The 23,688-nt window shown below is 36.0% G+C and overlaps 1 protein-coding gene across 4 annotated transcripts in view; it reads right to left on the bottom strand.

Annotated features, from left to right (window-relative positions):
* Positions 1-23,688, bottom strand: part of LOC134674539 (fructose-bisphosphate aldolase) — a 38,646-nt gene that overhangs the window by 5,041 nt on the left and 9,917 nt on the right. For 2 of the 4 annotated variants that reach the window (XM_063532646.1, XM_063532642.1), the window contains exons 8-9: positions 21,523-21,722; positions 14,967-15,612 (exon numbers count right to left, since the gene is read on the bottom strand). In XM_063532646.1, coding sequence (XP_063388716.1) covers positions 15,517-15,612; positions 21,523-21,722 — 296 coding nt within the window. In that variant the 3' untranslated portion in view covers positions 14,967-15,516. Of the gene's footprint in view, positions 1-14,966; positions 15,613-18,721; positions 19,168-21,522; positions 21,723-23,688 lie in introns of those variants that run through there. The other 2 variants (XM_063532645.1, XM_063532643.1) reach the window with 2 other exon arrangements.

Raw genomic sequence — 23,688 nt, 5'->3', positions numbered from 1 at the left:
AATCAATATCACCCGAAATATTTTGTCAAACTTCTATGAAATTATAACGTTTAAAATAACACTGGCAGACTTATCTTGATCTAACTTTGAGTGTGTTTTGCCTGAAATTAAGGTTAAATGGGCGTCGCCCCGTTTTCTGACCTCTGTGGAATAATTAACTGCTTTACATTAAAGAGATTCATTAAAGTCTTGAGTTTTCGTTGAAGTTCATCAATGACAAGTGACCTATGAGATTAGCTTAATGAGATTTATAAATGTCTGGCACAGTCACCCTGTGATTATACAGGGTGTAATCGTTAAGTGTAGCCATATAGAATTATCGCCATAATTCCGTAAATATAACAGATATCAGAAAACTACAAATTGATATCGAAAGTGCGTTACCCAATGAGTAAAATTACATTAATAACTTATTTTTAGTAAAAGCTGAAATATCCCAAACATTAACTTCAAACCCCCCCCCTGTAACATTCTCCCCCCTCCCTCCTCAACTAACCCTACTTACCCCTACTTAGCTAGACCTAGAACTGCCTAAAATACTAAAAATTCCAATAAGAAAATCTAAAATCTAAAATTCTTTAAAATACCGTAAACCGTAATTACCTTTAGTAGTTATTATAAAGTAATGTAAATAGTCCAAATAAATTCTAATTAAATAAGTTAATATCTTGAATTGGATCAGTAGATTGGCCAAATGATCGTCTAATGTTTATGTAGAACCCTTCGTCGTAACCGTTAATAGTAACCAAAATCCTTTTCGCATAATAGAAAAGAGTTATGAATAATATGCCTATAAATACCAATAATGTTAAATAATTATTAAACCGTGAAATACGTCAGAGTAAAATATGTCATAATTCTAAGAAAGATCATTGCAAGTTATAGTAATGTCAGACTTAATCAAATTAAGTCTGTAATAAAATGTAATCAATAAATCAATAGTATGTCATAATCAAATAAGTCTGTAGTATGTCATAGTCAAATTGTCTGTGAAGTATGTCATAATCAAATAAGTCTGTAGTATGTCATAGTCAAATTGTCTGTAAAGTTTGTCAATGTAAGTAAAGTTTGTCAAATGTAATAGTCAATTGGTCAGTAAAGTACAATTACTCATAAATGTCACAATATTTTGTTTTTGGGGTATAGATGTCGCCCCGCCTCCGCGACACCCGTGATCATCATCCAGTTGCAGGACAGAATCCCCGCCCCAGTTCTGAAGGAACTATATTGTGGTCCAGAAGGGACATCTTTTAATAATGACAGGCCATCACCATCATTCGACCATATCATTATTTTGTGACATTTTTCGTCAACAATGAGAGGATTTCAAAGGGACAATTTAACATAACAAAATACTGGTACAGTGGAACCTGGATAATTGCAATCTCAAGGGACCGGCCATTTTTTGTCAATTAACCAGGTTTTTCATTTAAGCAGGTCGTGTCAATTAACGAGGTACAAAAAATTGTTGTGTCAATTATAGAGGTTCTCATTAATAGAGGTTGCGTTTTGACAAATTTCATTTATGGAGGTGCAAATAACCTTTGAAAGTAGATTTACACGCTTACGTTCTGGGTTTTTGGTCTATATATTGCTTATGTCTATACTTGTACTTTTACACTACATTAATTACTACTTTATTTTCTTATTAATCATTTGGGTTCAAAAAATTCCCTTGAATTGTAGAAGAAAGTTTTATTAGAATGTAAAAAGCATACTTTGTTTTTGATTTAATCAAAAGTATTTCACCTACTACAGGCTGTGATAGATACCCAATAAATAAATTGAACTCGGGATGAAGATATAAATAAAATGATCATTGCTATTAAAATATTGTTTCGGCTGTCTACAACTACATTATTTCAATTACAGAGGTAATAAATAAGACTCGTTTCAATAATGGAGGTAAAAATAAGAGCAAAAATAACGGATTTTTTTAGTACAGTGTCAATTATAGAGGTCTTAGTTGCGATGTGGTCAATTACAGAGGCAAAATTACGAAAAGCACTAAAATCTAAATTGCAATTATAGAGGTTTCAAAATGTCAATTATAGAGGCCTTTTGGTCTCAAGGGACCGGGACCGGACTTTTGGTTGCAATTACTGAGGTTTTCCATTTATACAGGTGCCAATTAACCAGGTTTCACTGTAGTAGAGCAGCAGTATTTGATCCACTCTAATTCTCCAGAACACTGTAATTTTGTAATACATTTTAGTAATCAATGAAGTAATATTAACCAAACTATAATTGTAGTCAATTTGAATCACACTTTCGGACCAAAATAAACCACGGATCTTGCATCTGCCTCGATCTAGCCTGGATAAATCACTCATTGATATAATTTCAATAATATATATGACCCTGTATTTTTAAGGTCAAGTGTGAAAATCACAGATAATCTGCAGAAAACAGAATGTAATCGTCATACAAACTGCTAAGGAACAGGCAAAACAAATATTTCTTTGTAAGCAAATTGATTCTACAATACTACTTTATTTTGCGGTTATTAACTTTAGTTTTTCCCACAATATATTTCTACCAGTAGCGTTGCAAGGGTACAAATATATACAGTCATGTCATAAGTAAGTCAAGTTTGTCAATAAGTCATAAATAAGTATATGTAATAAAGTCCTAACAATCCCTAACCCCAAACTACATCCTAGCTATCTCTAATCTGAATTTAACCCATAAACCCATAACAATGAACAACAAATGCAATAAAATAGCCATAAATGTATCGATAGAGAACCTAGCTACCTTCTGTAAATATCTAATGGCTTTGATATATTAAAACTATAAATCTAGATCAATCCTACAAAACCCTAGACCAAACAAATAAAAACCTAGCCCTAACAGCTATACTAATCCAACTATTCTACCGAAATGTTTGCAAACTAGCATCCCGGGATGCACATTTAATTTACTCGCGCAATTACTCGATGTGCAATGAGTAATTTCTATGCTATAGCTAACTAAGACGAGTGAGGAAACTCGATTTCGTCTAGACCCTATTCCTCGTGTGCTAGCCATATTTCCACACAGTGGGTTGGGACAGTGGAAGTAAGGCTGGAAAGGGGTAATATAAAAGTGAATATATAAGTATATAGATACGGGATAATTGGACTAGAACCTGGCTTCTTTAAGAAGTCTAAATGACAACCCAAATCTTCCAGATCCTAGGGGGTGAACCTGTCTTAATAAAAGCAGGAACTGCCAGGCCCCCACCTGGTTTTTATCCAAAACACCGCAAGTTAGTAATTTGGACTATAGTTGACACCGTTAGGTTACCCGTCCAACTCACTAACCCCCCAACACTATGTTGGATCGGAACTAGTTCTCTCTAACCCATAAGTATGAACGAAATAACTCACTAAACTAAATTAAAATTAATATATAAAGTATTCCAACCAAGTTCATTTCAGTGCTTAATATCACTAAAATCAACCAGGCTAAAACACTACACATATTAAACACAATTAAAACACAAATTAATTAATGTTCACTGGAAACAATTCAAGACTATACAATATTTAAAACTCTATTGATTTGTAACCTAGACTTCACTTAGTATATTATTACACACTAGCGCTTGTCTGAGCACAAATCAATAAATAATTAAGAAAACTCTATGAACAAAATTAACTTTACAATATTAATAAGTCTATTGATTTATAATTTAAACTTTACTAGTACAATATTAAATACTAGCACTTGTCTGAACCACAAATCAATAAACAACACAAAAAGAATTAAACCCACTAAAATTAACACAATTTAAATTTACTTCTCTAAAATTATTCAAGTAAAACCCCACAACAAATTACACTATATTATGCTCCAATCCAAACTCTACCAGAATCATGAGAAACTAGCAAAGTTCAGACTAGGACACAACATAGGTAATCTAGATAGACCTAACCTCCTAAACTAGAGAAACACGTCCGACGGTCCGCGGGAGGCGACCAAGAATCCCCTGCATGGGTTATTATGGATCCCTACTATGATCCTGGAACCCTACTTCCTTAAACCTGATTGGTATTCCCAATAACCAATACTGAATTTCATAATTTCATACAATCCTTTCACTAATTACACCTTATTCCCTAATTAAAATAAGGTCCAAATTGACCTACTTTTGGGTGTGGTTTAAACTATTTCTTTTACGCCTATGGGATTGACACTACAGTTTTTTATTCTAACCGCCTTTGTTTTTCTATATGACACATATTGACCCGCTCCGCCCTTTTGTTAATTCTTTATAATATGGTTCAAATTTGCATAGAATATTTTAACCAAAACAAACATTATTCATCCATTTTACGATGACGTTTGAAATCCAAGTCGACACACTTGAAACTTAAGAAACCAAACTGATTTTTTAACAGAATTTTATACCACAAAAGCTTTATGACATTGAAATAAAGTTCAAATTATTTTATGAATAAGTTTCTTAATATTTTGGTTTACTATTAATCACTAAGCTCTTGAAAACTATATCTAGAATTTCAGACGAAATGGCTTACCTACTTGAGATATGAGAAGAAATATTACCGTGGGACACAATATCGAAATTTAACTGACTTAAAAATAGAACAATACTATGTTCACATATAATGTTAAGGTGGTTCGCCTAGGTTACTCAAAACTTAACTCTCGCTAGATGGCACCACTTTTGCAAAATTTCAGATTTAATTTTTTTGTGAAATGGTCTTGGTATTTGTATACTTAAAAGTATGTTTCGCGCACTCTTTAAGTAAATATTGAACTATTAAAATAAACATTGAATACTTCATTGTGCAAAAACCACCTTTTTAATTCGACGGAGTGTTGCTGTCACGCTTTTTCCTACTATTACTCACACATGCAAACAGTGTTTCCGTGATCCTTGTAGTAGACAATTTCACACAACGTAAGTATGTTGCAATAGCGTAACGGTATGTTCGTGGAAATACGTGCAAGAGGATTGGGGTTCAAGACTGGTGCGAGTAGGTAATTTCTTTTTGTTTCTCCTTTGTGTTATCTTACCTTTAAACGAGCAATTATTAGATATATAATTATTTATTTATATATTTGGATGGTATCAGAAACGGCTCTAACGATTTCGATGAAATTTGCTATAAGGGGTTTGATCTCTTAGCTAGGTCTATGAGAAAACGCGCATTTTTGAGTTTTTATGTTTTGTAAGCTTTGGTCGGTCTCCCAGATATTCAATCTCCGCTTGGCAACTAATCCCAGAATTGGCATGCGCACTAGTTTTTACGAAAGCGACTGCCTTGACCTTCCAACCCAGAGAGTAAACTTATTTGGATTAGTCCGGTTTCCTCACATTGTTTTCTTTCACCGAAAAATAGGTATCGGTGTATAAATAGGTATCAAATGCTATTTCGTACAAAAGTTCGAAAAATCATTGGTACGAGCCGGGGTTAGAACCCGCGACCTCCGAATTGCTTTCCGCTAGGCCAGCAGCGCTTCCCCCACATACTCAGTGTTATCAGGTTTTTTAAAAATCAAAAACGATTACTTATGAAAGCAGAAGAATATAAATGATCGTATTAGATTTATAATTGTTACATATTTGCCGTAACTTATTTTTAAAATGTGTTTTTCAATTAAAAGACACGTCAAAATTGTTTACCTTATTTCTAATGCTAAAAAAACAAACTATAGTAATAATTGTGTTTTTCATTCATAGACAAAATCCATTATTTTTAACCACATGAAATTTTATACACTTCTTTTTAGGGTTCCGTACCCAAAGGGTAACGGGACCCTATTACTAAGACTTCGCTGTCCGTCCGTCCATCCGTCCGTCCGTCTGTCACCAGGCTGTATCTCACGAACCGTAATAGCTAGACAGTTGAAATTTTCACAGATGATGTATTTCTGTTGCCGCTATAACAACAAATACTAAAAACAGAATAAAATAAAGATTTGAATGAGGCTCCCATACAACAAACGTCATTTTTGACCAAAGTTAAGCAACGTCGGGAGTGGTCAGTACTTGGATGGGTGACCGTTTTTTTTTGCTTTTTTTTTTTTTGCATTATGGCACGGAACCCTTCTTGCGCGAGTCCGACTCGCACTTGCCCGGTTTTTATTGCAGTGAGGATGTCCTGATTGTAAAAATCAGAGAGATTAGGAAGAGTATAATTTCTAATTATCTTTGTAAAAATAAAAGAATACGTGTAGCCCATACTTAATAATCGATTTATGATAATAAGAAAAATTAAATAAAAATAAAAAAACAATACGAAATTTAGGTGTAACAAAAATACAAAAAGTTATGTTCCAGCATACAATGACTGGGGATCGAACCGGGAATCTTCCGTTTGCAAGCAAAAAAGTGACTGTTTGCATAACACGCCATGATAGTTCTTAGCTAAGCTGACGAACTTCTCGCTTAGGTCAATTAACTACCTGTCAAATATCAGTGTCAACAAAATTGCACTAAACATGACGGCACTCCAAATTCGAGCCGTGGTCGGCCCGGCAACGTCGGAAATGGTATGGCAACGTCGCAAATGTATCTGTACACGACATTTGTGACACACACATACGTAAAATTGATGAAAAGTTAACTATGATTTTTGCATGATTTCTGTATGAAACATTGTTTTCCTGTTAATTTCGCGCAAACGAATATTCGAAAGAAGATAAATGCGGAAATATTTGTGTACTAATAGTGTGTAGTTACTTAATGAGCTTTGATTGAATTTTGTATGAAAAGCGAACCACCTTAAGTTAACATTATATGTGAACATAGTATTGTTCTATATAACGTGTCAGCGGCTTCCTTCCATGTTAACATTGTTAACATGGAAGGAAGCCGCTGACATGTTACACCCCCCCATACATTTAGTACGACGACTCACCCCTCAAAGAACGTCGGTGTCGTAAGAGATAAAACTGCTTGAGATTAATTATTTGTGATAATAAACTGTAATAAAATACTAAAACTACCGTTTATGAAATAATAAATCTAACATTGTTTGGGATATTTCTGCTTTTATTTAAAAAAGTTATTAATGTAATTTTACTCATTGGGTAACGCACTTTCGATATCAATTTGAAGTTTTCTGATATCGGTTATATTTACGGAATTATCGCCTGTCTACACTTAACGATTACAACCTGTATACATAAAAAAAAACAAGTGACTTGTGTTATTTTTGTTGTTACTTGCTTGTTTTACACAAGATTTGAGAAATTTTCCTGTGTTCCTTCGGAAATACAATAAAAGGATTAAGTATACAACTTTAGTAATAAAGTAATAAAGTATACTTAGCAAACAGGAGAGGCAAACCAAGGCAGCGGTGGCGTAATATCATCGCCAAAGATTTAAACGCCTGTGGGTTAGCGGAAAGTGCGGAAACCGATGTCCAGGATAGAGCGAAGTGGAAGGAGAAAAGTAGGAAAGCGGACCCCGTCACAGTACCTACGGGACAAACGCTAAGAGAATGACGATGAGTACCTATACTTAGTAACAAACTTGCACGTTTATATTACTAGTAAACGATAAACATTTCATGTAATGCTCAGCCAAGATATGGTCGGACCGGATCGATACAGCGATTGCGAGCACGATGCTTGTTTTATGTATTAATTAATCTTAATTGTAAATAGTCGTTAAGTGGTATCTTCTTGCTGTGTAACTCTTTTCTTATTTAATCTTAATTGTAAATAGTCGTTATGTTGTATCTTCTTGCTGTGTAACTATTTTCTTATTTAACTAACTGTTCACTGTATGTTATTTCTGTCTTTTTTCTTCTTGTCCTTCCGTGATTCTTCTCTCTTGATGGTCTCATCGGAAGATAAGCGCTGGAAGCCACCAGCAACATGCTGAGATGGGGCCATTTCGTGGCACTTTAATCTTACTTTGTGTTTTCTTTTATACTATGTACTGTTCCGATTGTTTGTGCTTATACGGCCCCGACACTATCATTAGCAATGACATGAAATTTCATGACGCTCCAGCGTTTGGTCCATTCAGGTCATGACATTCCTAAATCTCCCCACACACTTATCAGTATTTCTATCAGTATTTTCATCATTACCTTTCACGGGGAATTTTAAGTTATTATTTTCCTAACCGTTCTTAGTTATGTTGAAGTGTACGTTTTGAAGAACACAAAACCAAGGCATTATTCAATCATCGATTCAAATATTTCTAACCTGTCGTAATTATACTACTAATGCAGAAAAAGAAATAGTTAGTTAAAAAGAATATTTATTTGTTTCAACCTTTTCGTGCGTGCGTACGCCATGTCTGTGAGAAAGATTGGTAGTAAAAAAATGTATCCAAGTATTTTTTTTTATTCTTACCACGAACCGGGAATCAAACTATTCTTAAAGTACAATCAGCATCTTAAAGTAGGTAGCATCCAAAGTACCTATTCAAATAGTTCGGTACGCCATACATACCTATTATATGGTGTACCGAACTATTTGAATACTTTGGATGCCACCTACTATACGACGCTGACTGTACCTACTGGATTCTTCTGTTATTTTTTTTTTTAAATTTATTTAGGTAAACAAACAGCCACTACAAGTTATACTTATTTAACTATAATTGCTATAATATCTACAATATGTGTGGCCCACACCGCTTACCACTTATTACTATAAATAATGTAATGTTCATTCAGAGCCGAACTAATCACCGGACTCCCGGTGTCAACAACAACATAGAATGGTGAGGTAGTTATATAAATATACATTTATTATGAAATACAGTGTGAGAAACTAGAAGAACTACTTAGTTTGTAGGGCGTGTCAAAGTTTCAATAATATGTTTTTTATAAACACTTAAACTACAACCAAAAATATCTATGTGATTAAATTTTTTATTGTATGTACTCACAAGTCTGCGCAGAGGAGCGCGCTCACCAGCGTGCGTGCGGCAGCGGCCGGTCACAAACAGCTGGTGAGGGCGCGCCTCTCGCTGTCTACTGCGGCTGGGTACTCTATAGCAAAGTTTGTTATTGAGAGCAATACAGTCAAACTGATTATTACAGATGCCGTATAGTACTAATGCTTCAAGTAATGAGCGCCTAGAACTAAGATCTAACATACAATATTTGTTAAGTAACTCTGGATAAGATAATCTACTGCGATGACAACGATAGTACATAGTATTTAGAATTTTTTTTTGAACGGTCTCGAGGGCCTCATTATATTTATTGTAATAAGGGTTCCAAACAGATACATTGTGTTCTAGTTGAGAGCGATTAGTGACTTGAATAGGTGCAAATATGTGTTCGGATGACGAAATTCGGTACTAGAGCGCATTACAAACCCGTACATTTTAAACGCTTTACTGATTACATTATTTACATGTTGATCAAGATGTAACTTTGAATCTAATGTGATTCCAAGATCTCTTATTGAATGGGCTATGGTTAGTTTGGTGTTACATAAGTAATATGAGTCATCTAAAGTTAATCTTTTTTTTGTAAATTTGATAAGTTTACATTTGTCCATATTGAGTCTAAGTTTATTGGCATGACAATAGTCCGAGAAGCGATTTAAATCCTGCTGAAATTTCTCACAGTCGTTGTAATTGCTAACAGTATGATATATTTTGAGGTCATCTGCATAGAGTAGGATATTACAATAGTTAAAGCAGGAACTTATGTCGTTTATGAATATTGCGAATAGCAGTGGACCTAAAATGGATCCCTGTGGGACTCCGGAGCTGATTGTAGTAGCATGTGACTCATATCCCTTTATAGTAATTTTTTGAGTGCGGTTTGTAATACAAGATTTGAACCAACGCCATAAGTTTCCACGTATCCCATTAAAAGCTATCTTTTCCTGTTATGTAAGAATGTATACGTATTTGGTTAAGAAAAAAGGTACCTGATATGTAGGGATTGCAATCCGGTCCGGCGGATCCGGTAATCCGGCCGAATCCGGCTCATTTTTCAAGATACCGGATCCGGCAAAATTCACCGGATCCGGTCTCGGATCCGGTAAAGTGAATCAAACCGCTAAAATATAAAATAACAGCTTAAAACACTGCTAAAATTTAAAAGTTCTCGCCAATATTCGAATTTTCTCGCTCGCAAACAGCAACACAACAACTTGTTTGTTAGTTGACGTCAGTCTTCTAGCCGACGAAATATGTGTAGTCGTAGCGTTGAGATTTCCGTGCACCGTAATTACTGGTTTGGTTTATATTCAATTTATTGTGTTGTTTCATTGTAATTTAATGTACATGTTCTTTCGTTTTATTTTGTACAAACCATTATAACCCACTTTAAGACACAGGTTTTTGGGGTATCCGAAATACTAATACTTGTACATAATTATATTAATTATTAAAAAAGTGGTTAGGATTTTGCTGATTAAAACTAGTCGGGGTTTCTGCGGTTGACTTGACGTTTAGTAAAAACAATATCTGTGGAGGTTCGAAGTAAGGAGGTATAAAAAAAGAGTCCGTCATAAAGCAAGTTCGAACGGGATAGTCTTATATGGAACATTCAACCATAAACACTAACTATTCATTCTCAATTAGTCATAAAACTTTTTAAGCTTTACAGGCCTGATTTAGTTAATATGTTTTATCCTTCTTACAAATACATAAGTCAAAATGAGAGATAAAGACCAAAACGAGAAGATCAAAACTATTCATAGCTAATTCAGGCCAGTAACGCGTTTATAAATACATAATGCCATAAACCAGAGAGTTTACTTATAGGATAGATGCATACTTACAACATGTTATTATATAAGGCCATATACAGAATATACAAAATAGGGATGTTGACCATATTTTAAAAAATATATTGAACTCCATGTAGGAAATAAAACGCAAAAGGGAATATTACTCAAAAGTCGGCGTAGGGTCCACTAGCAAATTCAGAGGCAACTTCGAAATGCGAAAATCGAAATTTCGTTATCAGTCTCTAACGCTCGAATACGCAAGAGTGATAAAGAGGCAGAAAACGAAATTACGCGGTAAGCCCTCAGTATGTGCTAGAGGCGCCCCCTACTCAGAGTATTGCGTAATATTATTATATTTCCCTGAATAGGGAATATTACTCGAAACTCAGCGTAGGGGGCGCCACTACCACAATCCATCACAATCTGGGGGTCTACCGCGAAATTTCGTTATCTAACCTCTCTATCACATTTCATCATCATCATCCTCACTTTTGCATATTCGAACGATAAAGAGGCAGATAACTAAATTTAGATGTTCGCATTTCCCGGTAAAAATATAATTAAATTGTTGTAAACAACATAAAATAAAAGGTTTTTAATTTTTATTTCATGTATGGAAACTTTTAGAAAGGGACAGAGATTTTCTTTGTGCATCGTATTCTGCATTTTTTCCTTTTTTCTTAAGAGTCAAGTGGAAATAAACTTTAGAGCAATGATAATAGAGTAGGTATACTTCACTTATTGATTTAAATGCCAGTAATGACTCTTGTTAGTATAAAACCTTCTTCTAAAGTACTTTAAATGACGGAATGAGGGATTAGAGTGATGCGCTCCACTCACTATCAGTATAATGTCATTATTTTGACATTTCTTCAAAAATATTAAAAATGTTTAATAAGTTAATTATCGTCCATCATTCTTTCTGTCATTTCTGATTCCATCATTCTAACCAATTCACTGTCAGTATAATGTCATTTCTAGTATCATTACTTTGACATAACTCCAATACTGACGGAAATTATTAAAATAAACTTCATTACTTGCCGTCATTCCTTCATGACACTCCCTACACTATCACTAAAAACGTCATTCCGTCAAAGTAATGTCAGTATCCATGATAGTGTCGGGGCCGTATTACGAATAAATCTATTCTATTCTATTTCCACATAATGGCCCCATAAACATTTTATAGAAACCCTATTAATTCCGATAAATTTCACGCGATACTTTTGTTCGGGACATCTTGGAAGGGCATTTTGTTACTGGGTCACCTTTAAAGAATAGTGAACTCTAGCTCGATCTTTGTCAATTTCAATAAGTATTTAGCTCACAGCGTTAGAATATAGGCAGAGTGATGGTAGAGAGCAAAATCACTGAGATGAAACTGTGATATCATAACTCGTACCTATTTCACGCGCGACACGCACACATTCACAACTCGAGAGCGGGAGGTCGAACGACTCAAAAACCCGATAAAAGTGAGTACAGATGTAGTGCATGGTTATTTTCAATCGTATTAGCACTTTTTTCATAAAGGAATACCGTTCGAATGATGTAGGTTTATAGGTACATGAGGTAATCGTATTCAAACGCCCCCTACCCCTATTTCTATCCGCCGTGCGCCTCTGTCTGTCTTTCACCTCTGTGGTTTTCAAGTAGGTACCTAACATTCACCAGGATTCTTATGAAATATGTCTGACAAGTCTACCGAGCCATTGTGTAAAATGTGTAAGATGCAGGGCTTTGTGTTTCATTAAGAAATGTAACAATAGATATTATTATGTTTCTCGGAACTTGTGTACCTTCGAAATATTCTATATTCGGTCGGTTTTCGCCGAAATAAAACAACATGAGAAAACCAGACAAAAGAGACGTTCTACCAACGCGTTTTCCTAAAGTTGATATTGGTTTTGTCCATCCATCTCCTGATGGATGATTCAAATTACATCGAAAATGCACGGTTAGTAAATTAAAATTACCATAAAATCACGGTTTTATGAGTAGGTAACCGGGTGCCGTACCTAACCTGTAACCATGGTAACGAATGACGAGAAAAAATATTTTGACCCAACCTAATAATACATTGATAAAAGTAATGACAAAAGAGTTGCCTGCCCTCCGATAGGTACAAAATTGTTACCGATTATTATTTGCGACATTTACTTAGATATGCGTAGATATAATGCAGGCTTTGTTCCATCCTTTGCGTGGGTATGAATACTACGAATGATAGCGATAACCGAATTCACTTAGGAAATAATGCCGAAAAAGGTAAGGGAAAAAATGTAATATGTATTAGCTTTTTGTAAGGAAAATATTCATACACGCTTAAGTATTTGCGTGGGATGCTAGCAAGTAGCATTTAAATACGAATAGGGTTGTTTCCTAAGATAAGTAGAGCCAGTAGAGGAAGTATAAGATGTTGTAGGGTGACCGCTGTAGGTAGATACTGGCCAGTAAATAGCCTCCTAACGCCCATAAAAATGAAAAACCCAGAATTTGCCACTGAAATTTGAAATAGAGTTGATATTAGTTTCGTTTGAAAATTTAAAGTAACAAAACAAATGTAACTTTGTTCCAATTGAATATGATTTACATCGAACTGAATAAGTACTATAAATAGAACCTTGGGCCTTAGGAGGATAGTAATTAATAAGGTTTCAATAGGCTTGTTTCTTTCTCATTTTTAAGGAGTGGCCATTTGCTATGGCAGTCAGTCACAGCATTTGTTGGAAATCGTCACCGCGGCGGGCTACAAATTTGAAGTGATGCTTTTTTTTGACAGGCTAATTAATCTTTTTAGGGTTCCGTACCCAAAGGGTAAAACGGGACCCTATTACTAAGACTCTGCTGTCCGTCCGTCCGTCTGTCACCAGGCTGTATCTCACGAACCGTGATAGCTAGACAGTTGAAATTTTCACAGATGATGTATTTCTGTTGCCGCTATAACAACAAATACTAAAAACAGAATAAAATAAAGATTTAAGTGGGGCTCCATACAGCAAACGTGATTTTTGACCAAAGTTAAGCAACGTCGGCCGTGGTCAGTACTTGGATGGGTGACCGTTTTCTTTTTGCATTTTTTTCCGTTTTTTTTTTTGCTTTATGGTACGGAACCCTTCGTGCGCGAGTCCGACTCGCACTTGCCCGGTTTTTTTTAAGGAGTGGCCATTTGCTATGGCAGTCAGTCACAGCATTTGTTGGAAATCGTCACCGCGGCGGGCTACAAATTTGAAGTGATGCTTTTTTTTGACAGGCTAATTAATCTTTTTAGGGTTAAGTACCCAAAGGGTAAAACGGGACCCTATTACTAAGACTCTGCTGTCCGTCCGTCCGTCTGTCACCAAGCTGTATCTCACGAACCGTGATAGCTAGACAGTTGAAATTTTCACAGATGATGTATTTCTGTTGCCGCTATAACAACAAATACTAAAAACAGAATAAAATAAAGATTTAAGCGGGGCTCCCATACAACAAACATTATTTTTGACCGAAGTTAAGCAAAGTCGGGCGGGGTCAGTACTTGGATGGGTGACCGTTTTTTTTGCCTTTTTTTGCATTATGGTACGGAACCCTTCGTGCGCGAGTCCGACTCGCACTTGCCCGGTTTTTTTTAAGGCCAATGCGGAGAAGACCGGCATATAAAATGTTTAGGTGGGAAGACCGTCATACGTCGCTTAGACACATTCAGAAAGGAATAGAGTATGAGGTGTACAAACGTAAGAGTTAGAAAGACTATGTAGACGGTCTTACCTCCACCATCCATCCACACCACACCACCATCCACCACACCATCCCACATTGACCTTATCACACATCACATCACATTTATTGGTCTTATTCATATCACATTTATTATTGACCATCTTCGCCACATTGACCTTAGTGCACTCTATGATTGTGAAGGGCAAAATAGTGTCCTTGGTGCACCAAACACGAGCTGAATTTATCAGAAATTCAGGAACGTAGTTCATAAATTTAGGAAGTAGGTCGCCGCCTGCAAGTAAGGGGCCTTGATCCGCGCTCCGGGTTTTTCCTGGTGCAAAGGTTGTCCATCGCGATTATCGCGAATTCAACGCGGTAACGCAGCGAGTATGATAGGCACCTTTGCGCCGGGAGGTGTGCGGGGAGGCTTCTTTCAGTAGTTTTTATATTGCTTGTTTAATTTTAGATGATTAAACATATTTAGGGTAATTTCTAAAATGAGGAAGATCATCCTAGGTTTAGGAGTTAGATGGATCAAAATGTCTAGGTCTCTGTTCGGGGCGAGCTACCAATAATTAATAAAACACTACACAATTGATCAAGAATATATTACTCTTAAATTATCAAAATACGTTACAACCTAAAATTGATTTATCAAAATTAAAATACGTATAAATCCATAAATAAATACCAACTGTAACATTTATAGTGATTACACTGTATATAAATAAATCGATGTTTATACCAAATGTTCTATATAATCTCAACATCAATTTTTCTAAAATTTTATACCCATAACAACGTGAGACATTTTACTTAACTACATACATGAAGCAATTTCAATAATACGGTGATTCTACACACTAATATCAAATTGATAATACATGTGATCTACAGCTTATTCCCAAAAGGACAACATCTCATTATGAAGCTTGTTAAATTATTCGAGTAGGTAACCTTAAACTAAGTTTACGCTTAAAAATGACTTTTCGCGCCAATTTGCCGGCCGGCCATTTTGAAAATGGCGGTAAAAGTAATGTCATGCGCTCTATGGCATTTGGAATAAGGATTCAGCTATCGTTGAATCTATTAAAAACCGGTTTTTATAGGCCGGTTGTAATTGAAATTTTTGAATTATTTTTTTTAATAGGCATGGTTGGCGACGAAAAGTCCAGAATCGCCGCTCGCACCTGTAACTGATCCAGCCACGTATTTGCCCTGAGACGCCTGTCCGTTTGCCTGAAAACAAAAAAAAATACGATAATATAGATTGGAAAATGTCACTGACCGAAACAGAGTCATAGTTTTTTTTTCTTACGCTAATATTTATCACTCCAACAAACATTAAGAAGTTGTTTTTACATTTTCTACTGTTGCTGAAAAAATTTAGCCAGCAGCTATCACTTCGTAAGAATAATGTACAAAGTGAACAATTTCCATCGTCATAAAAATACTGTAGGTAAGTACTTAAAATAATCCCGTGAATAAAATCTGACTTAAATCAACTTATTATTTAAAACAATAAAAACGCCCTTGATAAAGAATATTTGTGACATGTATTCGTACAGTTCTTGTTTTTTTTCACATTATCGTAAGCTGATAAGAATTATATTTTCGTAGACAAACATACATTTTGCCAGTTAAACATAGCGTTTAAAGAAACAAATGAAATAGTGCGATAACATTTAGACGTTTTTTCGTATTTAAATCGTGGTGCTATTTCGGTATCATTAATTCGGTTTCGTAATGTTGGCCAAAATGGTTTTGTATGGTAATTTATTCAGTATGCGAGGTGAATGACCAATAATTAGTATTGTTCCCCATTAATGGGTTGGTTTATTTAGTCTGTCAAGCCATTTCCGTCAGTAGAACAAGCGGCAAATTTAAAAAGTGTAGGCGCGAAGGGTACGAATGGTAATCGTCCTATAGAAATATTGAATTTCGCGCCTTTTCCTACTGACAAACTTGTTTGACCGGCTATATTTTGAATATATTAGTTTTGTTTCTGCACGATATGGATTGGAACACGCATTCGAATAAGGATAAAAAGGCGGGAATTTTTATTTACTTTGGTACATCGAAAAACTGATCAGCATTATTTGTTTTTTGTGCGAGAGTGGATGGATAGCAAATACAGTTCAAGTAGATCGGGATCTCTAGAAGAGTGTCGTATGCATAATTGTTAGACCGCAGTTTGACTTCTGATCCTTGTAGTAGGGCTCCTAGGCTACAAGAAACCTGATGTTGCCGGGCTGAAAAGTGGTGCCGTTCCCCCTACCACCCCCTTGAAAATCCCCTATAAAATGTTCATAGTCTTGAAAGATTCTAATGGTTTTAATTTATTTTTAATAACTTATTCGTGTTAAAATAAGCTGCTATAACATATACCGTGATATATAGAATAGTTTGTCGTAGCTGTTTTTGACGGCCGAGTTTTAGCGAGGTCGTCAAGTAATAAGTTTTAGGAGCAGTTCATTTAAAGATGGACTAGTAGGTAAAATAATTTGCACACTACAGGGAAGTTAAATCTATATTAGTTTTTATTGAATATACAGGTAACAAAATTATGATAAGGACCATACAGATTAACCTTTTTGTAAATTATTCTTTATGTTTTTCAAATAATTTCTTCTGTTCTAATACTGTTTATACGACGTTATTATAATATAATAAAAAAGTCAAAAATATGTGGAGCGCTGTTTTTTTACTGATAATATTATAAACACAATTTATGAGAGAAATCTCACTTCTAATGAAGTGGTAATAATATTATTACCACTGTCAATTGTCACGATAATTTTGATGTTAAAACTCACTTTAAGTACCTAAGTAATTATGTAATTTATTTTTTGTATTTAATCAAGAGATTTACGATGGGAAGAGGCCATGGCATGACAATGGTTCCCTGGAAGCTGGGTCGACCCCTCGTCTGGGACGCCACGTGCGTGGATACTCGTACGCTCGCGCCATCCCATCTTCAAGGGACCTCTTCCAGGGCTGACGCCGCTGCCGATGCGGCCCAGCATCTCAAGCCGCGCAACTATGCAGCCCTAGACACCGGCTGCATGTTTGAGCCTTTTGGGGTGGAGACGGCTGGGCTTGGGCTGTGAGGTCAAGGCGCGCACAGCGTTTATAAAGAGTTGGCCAGGCGCCTAATATACGCAACGGGTGTCCGGAAGGCTGGAGCTTACCTCGCCCAACGCATTGGTGTTGCCGTTCAGCTCGATAACGCCGCCAGCCTTCTGGGCACCCTACCGGAGGGCACAGACCTGGGGCCAATTTCCAATATAATATATATATTTATATTTCCCTGTAGTGTGCAAATTATTTTACTAGTCCATCGTTGAACTGCTACTAAAACTTATTACTTGACGACCTCGCAAAGCCCGGCCGTCAAAAACGGCTCCGTCAAACTATTCTATATATCACGGGATATGTTATAGCAGCTTATAACACAAATAAGTTATTAAAAATAAAATAAAACCATTAGAATCGCTCAAGACTAATGAACATTTTATAGGGGATTTTCAAGGGGGTGGTAGGGGGAACGGCACCACTTTTCAGCCCGGCAACATCAGGTTTCTTGTAGCCTAGGAGCCCTACTACAAGGATCAGAAGTCAAACTGCGGTCTAACAATTATGCATACGACACTCTTCTAGAGATCCTGATCTAAAGGGACTTTGTGCATAATAATACCCAAATTTATTTTCAAGGTTGTAGAGATGTAGTGCATAATTTTATTGTTTTCCATCGTATTTTCTTGGAAACGTTCGTATTTGTCATGCTAGTTCAGTGAAAGTCAGTACTTTTTGTACCGAGACTGACTGAGAAAGCCACGTTCGTAAGTTTCCGTGAAAATACGATGGAAAATAATTATGAACTACATCTGTAGTTCTATTATTGCGTATTAGTGTTACTTTTGAATTTGCTTATTGTAGTGGTTTCTGCATGCATGCATGAACTTTTGACGTAACACGTACAGTTGGCAGCAGAAGTAGGTACCTAAACAGGCGAAGAAGAGTCTGTCTAAGCTAACTTTGCACCGATTTGAGTATAACATAGGGAGAGACATTTTAAACGTAATTTTCATAGCAAATGTTTGGTACGACTATATTTTTTTCTGCACACAATTTTATTTTTGAGTGTATGCAGAGAGCCTACCGTGAACCACGAAGTCTTGCCTCTCTATTGCATTTGTAAATTCATATGTAATTGCGACAGAGAGGCAAAACTTCGTTCGTGGTTCGCAGTGGGCCTTCTGATCATCGCATGCTCTACTACTTCTGCGCCTGACGGTTTAATATTAATAAATAAAAACATTAATTAAAAACAAAGGAAAACAAAACATACAGTGTCAATAACTTTATTATTAAAATAACAAAACAAAATGCAAGCAATATTAGAGGCAGTGCTATAATGAATATAATTACATGATTCTTAAATGCATAAAAGTGGGATAAGAAAATAATTCAAGTTAAATTTGTATGTAACTTGAATTATTTTCTTAAATATTGTTATTTCAGTCTATTGATCATTCGAATAAATCTTTTCAAATATGGAATGTCAATTCATTTTTCCTTTTCCTTGTTAACATAATAACATTAAATACAGACTAGATAACCAATAAAATTCGGGATTTGTGCGCAGTAAACGTCATAATTGTAAGACATAAAATTGCAAAGTATAAAAAAAACATCTTAATAGGCATGCGCCTTGACAAAGTTAGATTTGCTTGCGGCCAAAGAAGGAATGGATCCGGCTACATACTTGCCGGCAGCCGCCTGACCGTTAGCCTATAAAAAAAATTGGCAATAGAATGACATTCCCATTTTAAATTTAGAATTTGAATAAAAATTTGTATCGAGTTTAAATTTAGAATGCGTTCCATTTCAAGGAAAGAAAAGTGATGTTTGATGTTGAGCGGCATCGGAGCGTAGCGGCGTCAGGGCAACGTGCAAAAAAATAAAAAAACAAACAACTTAATTAGTATGAATTAGTACAAAACAAATGATAATCTACTATACTATAATAAACTAGCTTTACTATTGGCAACTTATATTCAAAGCATTATAATTAGAGATGCAACGGATAGTTGTTTGGCCGGATACCGGATATTCGGCCTGACCATCGGCCGAATATCCGGTATCCGGTCGCCGAATATTCGGCCGGCGAAACTATACCAACATTTCGGTTTTTCAGGTGCGCATTCTGCAGGTTTGACCTGTTTCGTAGTAAACGTTCGCGCGGACTCATTTCTAGGTTCGAAATGGGTGCGCGTGCAAGTCAGTGGAATGAATAAATGATTTTAAAATAATAAACAAGTACGATTATAACCGTGTCTGTTTCTTAAATCCAATTTGTTTACTCCGAAATCAAGCAATGTTACTATCCGGTATCCGGCCGGATAGTAGGTCACCATCCGGTATCCGGCCGGATAGTAAAATAATGGCCGGATAGGCCGGATACCGGATAGTAACCGGATATCCGGTGCATCTCTAATTATAATGTTATTAAAGTGAGTGCCAATAATATAGTTGTTTACTAAAACGGCTATGTTATTCAAATGAAACAACAATGCGTAGTGAATAAGTGAAGCAAAATATACAAAAAAATACAGTCGAAAGTTATAATCATGACCCATTTCGTACCTTGTCACAGTGACGATAGTTTGAGGTCACTAGCGACTTTCATATTGATTGTCACCGTGACAAGTACGGCTACCATCAGTTTGGCATTGACATAAACGTAATTTACTTTCTGTATATCTCTTTCGCACTAATATGTCAGTACGAGCGAGATACATAGAAAGTAAATTACGTTCACGATAGCGTTTATGTCAATGCCAAACTGATGGTAGCCGTAAAGGTACGATATGGGTCATAAATTAATACTTTCGAGTTTCGACCGTACTTTAGCATTGGCTATGTGCACAACGGTGGACGTTTTGGCACTGAGATAGGATGTTATTTCAGCCACTCGATTGACCCTACCCGTACATAGCAAATACATGATGTAGTTAACCCTTTAACAGTTTGACATTTCTATGTAAACATTTAACTTCAAACCTGAATTCTTTTGTAATAAATGCGTTTAGTGTCATGTCGACCATTAGAGGGTTAAGAGTTAGAGTAACACAAACAAACATAACATGAAATAATCAACAAAGACGGACAACTCAAGGTTAATGTAGTTAATTTAATACTCACGAATAATACTAAAGACTATCCTACTTCTCAGTAGGATATACTTAACTCTCTTAACAAAAGAGAGTCAAGTATATATTGTGCCATATTTTAGCACACAATTTAGAAGTTAATGAGTTCAATACGTGACCCAGAATTTATTGATATTACAATAGTTTTAAAATTTACTTCTAATTGGTTATACCTATTACTAAAATTAGCACACAAAGATAAGAAGTGAGGGTGCCTTAGGGTGGTATTCCATCTGTTCAATACCTTGGTCCAATGTGCAATTGTGCATTGCATCTCACTCTCTCATTAAGCAAAATGTGAGACGCAAATTTAATAAGATATTGGAAATATGGAATACCACCCATAAGCACGAAAATTAGTAAATAGTGAAGGACAAACACAAATGTTGGCTACTTTTGCGAACTGATACCAGTTTACTTTAATAAAACTTACCTTACTTCGATACAGTTTAGGTTATTTTTAAAGAAATATCCACCACCATTTCTGTTTTCTTAGTCCGATATAATCCAAGCGTATATAAATAAAGCATCGCACATAACGTACATTATTTTTACTTGTATCTTGGCCTATTTGACCAAAAACAAAACATGATATTTATTAGCTCTATCGTTTCATTAAAACCGTTCGTACATTACGACCCTGCCAAGGACCTATCACTCATAATATACTAACCGTTCCCGTGATCCTGGTTTATATCCATTATAGCACGGGTGAGCAGCTCTTGCTGACCAGCCAACACTCCTGCTTGCCGCCCCTAACGCGGAGCACGGAGGCCTGCAACGCGCCCGTAGGGTTCAGCCGCTCGAGTTTGACAAAGTTGCTATATACCACCCATTTCTGTGCTCCAGGTATTGTACACCCACCTTAGCGCGGCCAAAAAGTTCTCTCACTCATATACCACCTGTTTCTGTACTCCTGGTACATCACACCCACCTTAGCACGGTTGAGCAGTTCCTGTTGTCCAGCCAGCACGTTCTCCTGCTTGCCGCCCCAGGCGCGCAGCACGGAGGCCTGCAGCGCGCGCCCGTAGCTGAAGGTGAGGGCCCAGGGCCGTTTCAACTCCACGGTGTTGATGGCGTTCAGGTTCACGGAGGCTTCTTCCTCGGACTGGCCGCCGGAGAGGAATGTGACGCCTGGAAAGTATCAAGTTGCTTTTTGGAAATTGTTCTTTTGGAAGGTATTGTTGAAAAAATGCAAGTTGGTTGTTGTCAGATGGCATGATTTGGCAATTTAAAAAATAATAGAATAGAAAATGGCTACAAATATAATGACCACCAAAAAATACTTTGGTACCCTAAATAAAAAAATCATGCTTACCAAAAAAAATTACTGAACACCAAAAAAATAAGGCCTAAAATTACAAATGTACCACCATTTTAATTACGACTGCACTTCAAATTGTATTCGAATACCAAATATATTGAATGATTACCAAAAATCATTAATGATCACCAAATCTTGAAGACCAAATAAATGCGATATTTTCACCTAAATAAACCACTATGATACCAAAAAATTTATACATATTACCAAATAAAGTAAAATGATGCCAAAATTACTAGCCCCTCCCGCTCAACCCCCGTACCCCGCACCGCATAACTTAGGTAGGCATACTGAAATGCTACTAGAAAAGTATGTTAGGTTAGGTTTGTACTGCTATCAGTTAAGTGGGCTAGGTTAACACTGCGACCCTTACAGAAACGAATTGCTACTAGAAAAGTGGGTTAGGTTAGGTTTGAACTGCGACCCTTACAGAAAAGAAATGCTACTAGAAAAGTGGGTTAGGTTAGGTTTGAACTGCGACCCTTACAGAAACGAAATGCTACTAGAAAAGTGGGTTAGGTTAGGTTTGAACTGTGACCCTTACAGAAACGAAATTCTACTAGAAAAGTAGGTTAGGTTAGGTTTGAACTGCGACCCTTCCAGATAAGAAATGCTACTAGAAAAGTGGGTTAGGTTAGGTTTGAACTGCGAACCTTACAGAAACGAAATGTTACTAGAAAAGTGGGTTAGGTTAGGTTTGAACTGCAACCCATACAGAAACGAAATGCTACTAGAAAATTTTGCTTTGCTTTAATAGGATAGCAAGATTTAAAAATTTGGTTATAATTTTACATTAAAATGGAGTTCTAATTTTGGTGGTCATTTACTATTTTTGGGTTTACAATGATTATTTTGGTGTCATTTTATTTAATAGGATAGCACGATGTAAAAATTTGGTTATCAATTGACATTAAATTGGGGTTTGAAATTTGGTAATTATTTACAATTTTTGGGTTAATAATGATTAATTTGGTGTCATTTCCTTTAATAGGATAGTAAAATGTAATAAAATTGGTAATCATTTCACATTAAAATGGTGTTATAATTTTGGTGATCATTCATTATTTTAGGGTGGTAAAGTAGATTTTTTTGGTATTAAATTTTATTAAATCTGGTGATCAGTTAAATAGCAGCCATAGAAAATAATCAAACGAGTCGCAGGGAAAGAAAATACAACGATTTTTTTATTTCGGTCTACTGGTATGGTAAGGCAAATGAATTCCAAATTAGTTTACGTATTTATATAGACTCGAATATAATACGTGAAAGAATAATGTCACATTTTATAATATCGCATAATCGCCTCAAATTTCACGTTTTTCGCAGGATATCGTATAGGACCATCTCTTTCCAGGTATCAAGAGAATTATAATGAGTATTTTTGAAGTGAAAACTTCTTTAGCGGCGCTGTGCACTTTTTGTGATGGGGAAAAAATGTTAAACTCGCGACAGGTCACGTGACCGACAGATTCGACAGATTGAAAATTCATTTCTTCCGGCACTCCCGAAGTGCAACCCGTTGTTTTTTAAGACTTAAATCAGGCAAACAAGGCCCATATTACAAATACCTTACAGACTACATATGTATATTTTATAAACTAAACACTATTTGTTGGATCGAACCATATACTTGAACCGCTAACTTGATTATATCTACCAGTGGGGAGACACTCCTGAATTCGGTCGAACTCGGCTCCGTTCGGCTTGGGGTTGGCACCACTTGACTTCCTTTTGCTTGCACGACCACAGATAAGATAATCACTCGCATTGACAACC

The sequence above is a fragment of the Cydia fagiglandana genome, chromosome 20, assembly GCF_963556715.1.
Source record: "Cydia fagiglandana chromosome 20, ilCydFagi1.1, whole genome shotgun sequence".
NCBI lineage: Eukaryota > Metazoa > Arthropoda > Insecta > Lepidoptera > Tortricidae > Cydia > Cydia fagiglandana.
The sequence above is the reverse complement of the archived record's forward strand: the minus strand, read 5'-3'. Positions and strand labels throughout refer to the sequence as shown.